The sequence below is a fragment of the Malus sylvestris genome, chromosome 4 (assembly GCF_916048215.2).
Source record: "Malus sylvestris chromosome 4, drMalSylv7.2, whole genome shotgun sequence".
Classification (NCBI taxonomy): domain Eukaryota; kingdom Viridiplantae; phylum Streptophyta; class Magnoliopsida; order Rosales; family Rosaceae; genus Malus; species Malus sylvestris.
The window spans coordinates 24,490,167-24,498,141 of NC_062263.1; the positions used below are offsets into that span (position 1 = coordinate 24,490,167).

General features: G+C 39.7%; 2 protein-coding genes across 2 annotated transcripts; one reads left to right on the top strand and one right to left on the bottom strand.

The window, feature by feature from the left end:
• Nucleotides 1-314: 314 nt before the first annotated feature.
• LOC126620001 (protein DETOXIFICATION 44, chloroplastic-like) lies at nt 315-4,102 on the top strand. The gene is made up of 13 exons (XM_050288459.1): nt 315-661; nt 752-876; nt 1,083-1,220; nt 1,307-1,449; nt 1,890-2,025; nt 2,109-2,205; nt 2,325-2,425; nt 2,509-2,672; nt 2,799-2,870; nt 2,968-3,084; nt 3,183-3,278; nt 3,357-3,478; nt 3,551-4,102. The coding sequence occupies exons 1-13, from the start codon at nt 375-377 to the stop codon at nt 3,609-3,611; spliced, it is 1,659 nt and encodes a 552-aa protein (XP_050144416.1). The 5' UTR covers nt 315-374; the 3' UTR covers nt 3,612-4,102.
• LOC126620002 (uncharacterized) lies at nt 4,069-7,611 on the bottom strand. Its single transcript, XM_050288460.1, has 2 exons — nt 7,365-7,611; nt 4,069-5,634 (listed from the first exon to the last, which is right to left on the bottom strand). The coding sequence occupies exons 1-2, from the start codon at nt 7,385-7,387 to the stop codon at nt 4,182-4,184; spliced, it is 1,476 nt and encodes a 491-aa protein (XP_050144417.1). The 5' UTR covers nt 7,388-7,611; the 3' UTR covers nt 4,069-4,181.
• Nucleotides 7,612-7,975: the final 364 nt, after the last annotated feature.

Below are 7,975 nucleotides of genomic sequence, written 5' to 3' on the forward strand. Positions count from 1 at the left end.
ATCTCATACTTATCAGTTGCATATTGCTCTCCCAACAGAAAAAATTAGTAATCATGCCCAATTAGAGGGAGACAACCCATGAGTAGTTGAGTACTCGTAACTTTAACAAATTTGCATCTTATGGAATATTGGCCCATTGGGCTTCAATTCATGCACCCAAAACGGCATAAGATAAAAGCCTCGTTGCTTTTGATGGCAACCACAACCACACTTTTAGCCACGGCATTCGGCCCAACGGAAGATATTTTTCTGAGCGCGAAATCTAACCGTTAAAATCGTCGCAAAAAAAAAAAAAAGGATAAAACAACACGAAAACATATGGTTGCAGGCCTTCTTCAACATTCACGCTCTTTATCTGTTTAAGAATTTGAAAAATGGCGATTGGTCTCTCACACCACCACCTTCTCTGCATATATTCCTCCAAATCCAACCCACCATTTTCAAAAACGCAAACACATGTCAGAAACCCGAAATCCTCCTCCGTCGCTCTTCGGACCATCCTTAAGTCGTCGTCTCCGAAAAACTCCAACACTTCGCTGCAAAGTTCGCCGGAAGAATCGAAGCCCGCCACCACTTCTAAGCGGGCTGACCCGCCCGGCAAAAACCCACCTCCCAGATTGTCTTCTTTCGACTCCCTCTTCATCCGCCTTCGTCGTTTAAGGTAGCTTGCAATCGTATTTTCTGTACCCAATTTTAAATTCCATTTTTGTTGGGGTTGTTGGAAATTTGTGATTTGAATATATGATTGCAGAGCTGAAAGGTTTAAACTTGATGGAATTTTTGTGGACATTTTGTCGATTGCTCTGCCTGCTGCTCTGGCGCTGGCTGCTGACCCTATTACCTCTTTGGTTGACACAGCCTTTGTTGGCCATTTAGGTATCTACCTTGTTCTTTGTTAATTGATACAGTTATATGTGTATTTGATAAATAGTACAAGAGTCCCACTACACATGGTTTCACTCATAATGGCACCGAGGCCTTAGTGATAAAACTCCATAGCTGCTGTGCAAGTAGGTGGTAAGATATTAGTAGTGGTCGGTCGTCCATGTATCTGAAATCTTGACAGTTTCTGCATGGTTTAGGGTCGGTTGAATTGGCAGCAGTTGGGGTGTCAGCTTCAGTATTCAATTTAGTTTCTAAATTGTTTAACGTTCCGTTGCTCAACATCACCACATCTTTTGTTGCTGAAGATCAGGCATTGGCTAGCAAGGCCCAGGATGGTAATTAGCAACTTTTTCTAGCAAGGCTTGTCATATTTAAGGCTTTGGAATTAATTCTTTGCTTTAATCAAAATGGTTTTGTGAAGATTTCCAGGGTGACAGCCAGAGCAAGAAGCTCCTTCCCTCAGTGTCAACTTCGTTGGCACTTGCTGCCACCATTGGCATTGCTGAAGCTGTTGCACTTTTTCTTGGGTCGGGTGTCTTGATGAATGCCATGGGTATATATGCTGTATGTCAATCCTCACCAGTTATCAGTTTATGTTGCTTTGTACTACTTTATTCCGCAAATGTATCTTAGATTCTTAATATAGTACTTCAGTTGAATTCAGTTTTGGTTGATGTCTTTGTGCAGTTTCTTTCTTTCACATGATTATTAATATCATGATTTGGAGTTGAATTTCTTATTTGTTTAGGTAGTTTTTACTGTCGCTTTTTCACTAGTATGTAGCAAACCTCTTTCTTCCTTCTCTGGGTCACTACAGACACACGGTATTCAAATGAAATTGAAAGGGGTACCATGGTTTCAAAGTTGGCTGATAAGGATGGAAGAAAAAGATTAGCATAAGGAGTAGGAAAATTTTCTCACTGTGGGATATGTAGCATCTATACATTTTGAAACTGACTGATGATGTTTCTGGATTTTTTATTTGAGGTTTGCTATTGTTATAGGATTCACCAATGCGAATACCTGCTGAGAATTTTCTTGCCCTAAGGGCATTAGGTGCTCCACCAATTGTAATTGCACTTGCCTCACAAGGCACTTTTCGTGGCTTTAAGGACACAAAGACACCTCTGTATGCCATTGGTATGTATTGTTCTGCATCTTTTTGAACTCAACTGTACTGTATTCCAACTGATAAAATGACAATGTCTGCTCTTTTGTGTCAGTTGCTGGCAACTTACTTAATGCTATATTGGATGCAATTTTGATATTTGCCTTTGATTTTGGAATCCGCGGTGCTGCTATTGCTACAGTGATTTCTGAGTACGTCAACGATGTGGTAAACTTAATTATACTGGTGGATTTTGATCTTGATGTTCCTATCATAAAATTCTGTCAAATTTTTTTTTCTAACAGAACTCTTCATGTCTATTTTTCGCAAGGTACCTGATTGCTGCTATTCTTCTGTGGAAATTGAATAGCAAAGTATTACTTGTCCCTACCTATATTGATGGGGGAAGAATAATCGGTTACCTTAAATCTGGTAGGTTCTTTGTGAACTTGTTTATGAAAAATAGATGATAGTGATATATGAGTTTTTCTAAATATGTCCTTTATATTTGTCAGGGGGTCTTCTTATTGGCAGAAGCTTAGCAGTAGTTGTAACTACGACACTAGCCACATCCATGGCAGCCCGGGAAGGTCCTATCCCCATGGCTGGCCATCAGATTTGCATTCAAGTTTGGTTGGCAGTATCTTTGCTTACCGATGCTTTAGCACTTGCTGGTCAGGTGTGACATATTTTACTTTACAAGTTTCATATGACTTGTGAACAATTTACATAGAAGAATTTAATGAAATAAATTATGTGAACGAACTAGCTTTAGTTTAATCATTACAATGATGTATCTTCACAGGCACTTCTTGCCAGTGGTTACTCCCAACAAGATTATGAACAAGCACGCCTAGTGATTTATAGGGTTCTACAGGTCCATATTTTTCTCCTTTTTTTCCTCCACCTTGTTATGGTATTGATGTCATAGCTAACCCTGAATCTCCATTCACTGTTCTTTGAATTTCAAACAGATTGGTTTAGTGACAGGAATTGGTTTGGGAATTATATTATTCATCAGTTTTAAAGCGTTTTCTAGCTTATTCAGCACAGACCCACAAGTCCTGGCAATTGCATGGTCTGGTTTATTGGTAGGATACTACATATCTCAACGGTTTACTTGTTGCTTGTATCATATGTACAATTAGTTGCACTGCTACACATACCTGATATGGATACTGTTTGTCAGTTTGTTGCTGGATCTCAGCCAATAAACGCTATAGCATTTGTTATCGACGGACTGTACTATGGAGTTTCAGACTTTGGATATGCTGCCTATTCAATGGTATTCCCGGATCCGATCATGAACAACAGATTGGTTATGTCATATGGTCTCCTCTCACCTCTCTTTCTGTTTGGGTAGGTGTTAGTAGGGCTGATTTCTTCCACAGTCATACTCATTGCTTCTCCGTCTTTTGGCCTTGCTGGAGTCTGGACGGGGCTGTTTCTCTTCATGGCATTGCGCGTAGTAGCCGGGATTTGGAGGTAAATTAATTTCTGTATGAGATCATGTCATCGCGCAACTTGAACTTCTTGACAAATACTATTGCACTCCAGGTTGGGCACAAGAACCGGACCATGGAAATTGGTCTGGGATGAGAGGAAGCAGGAAACTTAGGGTGACGAATGTTCAATCTCCTGGTAAAGGAGAAGAAAAATACTCATCAGGGGTTATCGAACACAAGTAACGTCTCCAAAGTCCGATGCTAATTGCGTAACCTGTTTTCGAACACAGGTTACGTCATGGTGTTCAAGGGCCTACCTGATTATTAAGACGACCTGGATCAACAAGAGAGAGTGACTTCGACTGGCTTCCGACTACTCGCTAGATTCAGTATGTCGGGATGCAAATGCTGATCGGCGTTCCAAACCGAAGCTTTGTTCCCCTCGATACTTCACCAGGCTCTTGTAATATAGGGGGGTTTTGTGTATAAATACTGTAGCTCAAAAATAGCTCCGATATACATTCTTACGGAAAAAGAAGGAAGCATTTGTGACAAATATCACCATTTTTAGTGGCAGTAACATATGGAATTATAAAACGCCTACAAATGTTTGTAAAACGACATCAAAGGTTCTGAAATGGAAGGGAATATATAGATTTTATTATTTTTTGGGTTAAAGATGCAGCTACAATCTCCTATTTAATCAAAATAACAATCTCAATTAAGAGTAAGGGAACCATGAATCATTTAGGCAGCCCCTGCTCTTCCATTGCACCAGAATCGTAACTCTGTCGATCGATATCCACGCCTGAACGTGCGTACTCCGTGTGATTCGAGCTTCCAGGTATGTCGGGATGTGGTTGTGTCTGCAACTGAATAGGGAGATTATGCGTCCTCCCCCATTGTTGGTCCTCAGCAGCATCAATGCCAGAGGTTTCCTCTGCAGACCAGTTATGCACGTAGTCAAGTCTGTCGTCGATCTCTTTCTGAATTCCGATATCATTCCAAGGATTAATGCCATATCTCGGACTGTATGCCACATCTAAATCATCTAACCAAGCATAACTACGTATTAAGTCATTGCGATTATGGCCATTTAATCTCGTCGTTTCTGCAAAACCTCCTTGCAATTCTTGATCCGTCATCGATAACTTCATTTCAACATCCTCAGAAGGCTCAAAATTGGTTACAAGAATTTCGGCCGCGTTTATTTGCTCACCATGTATGTTGTTGTACTTCTCATCTAACCCGTAGTGACTTCCGGATTCCAGAATCACCGGAAATGGTTTCTCCGCGGCTTCCCTCATTGCCGGTGTCTCAACTTTGACATCATTTGAAGGCTTGCAACTGTTTCTCCGATTGCATTCCCCATCTACAAGCTCAGTTAAGTAATCATAATTGGACCTCAAAAGTATCTCCAAAGGATCCATATCGTTACAAGGCTTCCAATCAAATACCGTATCAAAATTCACAACATCGGGCTCATTAGGCAAGTAATCTCCCCTATGATCGAACCTTCCATAGCTCTCGGTCTGAAAAACATCATCGTTCTTAACAAGCTCACGTTCAGTTTCGTATTCGCATTTCACAGCTTTTGGTTCTCTTGAGGTAGCACGTAAAACATGTAATTCCTCTGATACAGAACAATCCGTTTCCTGCTTTTGCTCTTTGGCCACACAATCCTCAAAGAATCCTGATCTTCCCTCTGCCTCATCCGCATTATTGTATGTCAATGAGGACTCATGCGACGATGGTGTTTTAGATGACACAGAATTAGAGTAGTAGTCCTTCGAGTCCACAGCATTGTCGGGGAAGTTGAGCCGGGCCAAAGCACCATAAATTGCTCTAGCAGCTTTATCATAAGCAAGAGCAGCTTCATAGGCTGTAGGGAAAGTACCAAGCCAAAGACGCCTATTCTTCTTCGTAGGTACAGAACCGGCTCTAGCTCGAATTGGTTCTCGAATTTCCGCCACCCATTTTCCCCAAGTCCTCTGCCTAACACCCCTAAATACACAATCTGAGTTCTCCGGCCCTCCTTTCCCCCTCATGCAGCCTTTTCTGGAGCCCTTCGCCGGAGCCCGAGTCTTCTTCCCTCCATCTTTCCCAGAATCAAGCCTCTCATTGTAGTTCTTCCACTTGGTCAGTGTGTCCTCTATCGATTCGCACCCGTTGCGCCTCTTCCGCAATTTCCTTTCCCTGAAAGGTTAAACCACATTCAAAGCTAGGTTCAGCTTTCAAATAATCAGCACGAACAAATTAATTTCCAGGCACCTATCTTTTGGGGTTTGGGATTGCTTTGAGAGGAAGCATTTCTACTCGAGTGCATTTTTGCTTATCATGTGGTGTATGCTCACCACCCTATGTATCACCGTTAGATAAGTTTGAATTTTGAGATTTGTGCTTATCCACTACACGAATCTTAAAATTCAAACTCATTTAACGATGATAAATAGGGTGATGAGCATACACCACACTAAATGATGTGAACAAAAATGCTTCCTTTCTACTCGTAAGTGTGTGCTAAAAGTGCGTCCATTAGAAACATATTGCAGACTTTATTAAAAGTGCTTTTAAGAACTTTTGCTAAAAGTGCTTTTATTATAAACATATAAAACTTTTTATGAAAAACCCAAATGCTTTTTCAAGAAGCACTTGAAACTTCTTCCTGAATAAGCATTGCACTTGTACACGAAGGAAGTTGGAATTCCACAATAAAACTAATTAGCAATATGAGGAGTCGACCAAACTTCTTCATGGTATCAAAGTATGTTGTGTCACGTGTGAGCCCAACAATCACGTGCTCCGCATCACCCTATTTGTATTGTCCACATGTTAGCTTGAAAAGATTTAAAGTATCCCCAATTGAGGTTTTATCCTTCTCGAGGCCACTACATTTGTAGCTCTAATGAAAAATTTCATCCTGATGAGCCGAAAATGGAGCTATAACCACCACATAGACTAAAAACTTCATTCCATGGGCACCAACAAATTAAACTACATCTAGTCTCAAAAGGCAAGGACCTTTTTCTTTCTTTCTGTTTTTTAGTTTAGAGATGGGTGTGCTCTATTTTTAATTCCAAAACATGATTTAAGAATTTATTGTTTATCCGTTTGTTTAATTAAGAAAACATAAATAAATTTTGTGTTATTGATTAATGAAAAAAATATTGTGTTTTGTGTTTATTTTCAAGATTGAAAAGTTCATTAAAAAAAAGTGATGAAATTTAACATTGGTAGTTCAGAGATCCGAACGGAAAGCATAAATAAACAACATACTTAAATTGTAAAGAGATTACAATTTTGTTATTTGAAAGCATAAACAATCAAATTCAAAAGTTGTTTTGAAACAAAATCTTATCTTGTCTGGTTTCATAAAAATAAATGAATGGATGATATTCAGACAAGAGAATTTAACCAACGGTGCATGAAGTAATAAAATCTAACATCTTCAAAATTTGAATTTTTGAGGTTGAAAACTTCATAAGAAAGATGTTAGATAGCACGTTAAAAAATAAACTTATAAAAGTTAAAACAAAAGTAAATTTATTAGCATAATCAAATTTCTACATAAATAAATATATAACTCATATAGAGACTGAAACATATAACCCCTTACTAACAAAGAATCTTTTTAGAGCCATATCGGAGCTTTAAATTGAACTATATCCACCACTTTTTTCAGCCTCATATAAAGCAGTTCATTAGAGACGCTCTTATAAGAGGTTGGCTACTCCTTGTATTGTCAGTTGATTTATGACGGAACTCCAATTTTCTTCAACCGCAGTCATAATCGTTTTAAGCGATGCCATGACCAAATCCCAAGCAGGAAAGACTTCCCAAAACTCCCCAAAACTTCGATTTCTCAAAGGAAATGATTCACACAGAGAACCCCAGATAAAAAATCAAATAAAAACTCAAGAACTCACCCGTCCGAAGCCTCGGACTCCATGCAAGTTCAGAAATCTGCCTGCTTTCTTCTTCCTTTTTATCTGAGTCGGTTTCCGAAGTCTTCCTTCAGGCGTCGAATATGCAGAAATATATGACCTTTTCGACCTAAGTTAGTTGAAAATTCGGAAATGGTTTATGTAGGGTTTAGGTGCGAGCTGGCTTTTGCCCCTTGAGCAAGGCTTCGAGACGTTTTGGACGAGCTTGGGTTTTCTCCTTTTTCGGCTAGTGGGTTTATGGGAGCAGATAACAACAACAAAGCAATGGCGTCAGACTCTCACTTGGGCACCAAGGTACTGAGAGATGGTCCCGAAAAGGATTAATGTCAATTTGATGACATGGACAGCTCACGGGTTGATTTTTAGCCCCTGCTTCGACACGTAACAGTCGTGCACTGTATTTACCCTTCGGTTTCTTACTCACGAAGTCTTTTCTTTTCTTTTCTGTTGCATTTATAATGGCAGCCGCGGTTAATGCTCTAAGATGAAGCTAGTTTATTAGGCATTCACCAGTACAAGCATGTACGAGAAGGCTCGAAAACACGTTTACGACTAAAAGTGTTTTGAAATTATATAAGCATGTCTCAAAAGAA

Excerpts from the sequence above, each read along its gene's own strand:
- LOC126620001 (XM_050288459.1), top strand. The coding sequence starts at position 375 with ATGGCGATTGGTCTCTCACACCACCACCTTCTCTGCATATATTCCTCC. Across the intron at positions 2,026-2,108 it reads GACACCTCTGTATGCCATTG|TTGCTGGCAACTTACTTAAT; the intron begins GTATGTATTGTT and ends CTTTTGTGTCAG. Across the intron at positions 2,673-2,798 it reads CTTTAGCACTTGCTGGTCAG|GCACTTCTTGCCAGTGGTTA; the intron begins GTGTGACATATT and ends GTATCTTCACAG.
- LOC126620002 (XM_050288460.1), bottom strand. The coding sequence starts at position 7,387 with ATGGAGTCCGAGGCTTCGGACGG. Across the intron at positions 5,635-7,364 it reads GAGTCCGAGGCTTCGGACGG|GGAAAGGAAATTGCGGAAGA; the intron begins GTGAGTTCTTGA and ends TTAACCTTTCAG.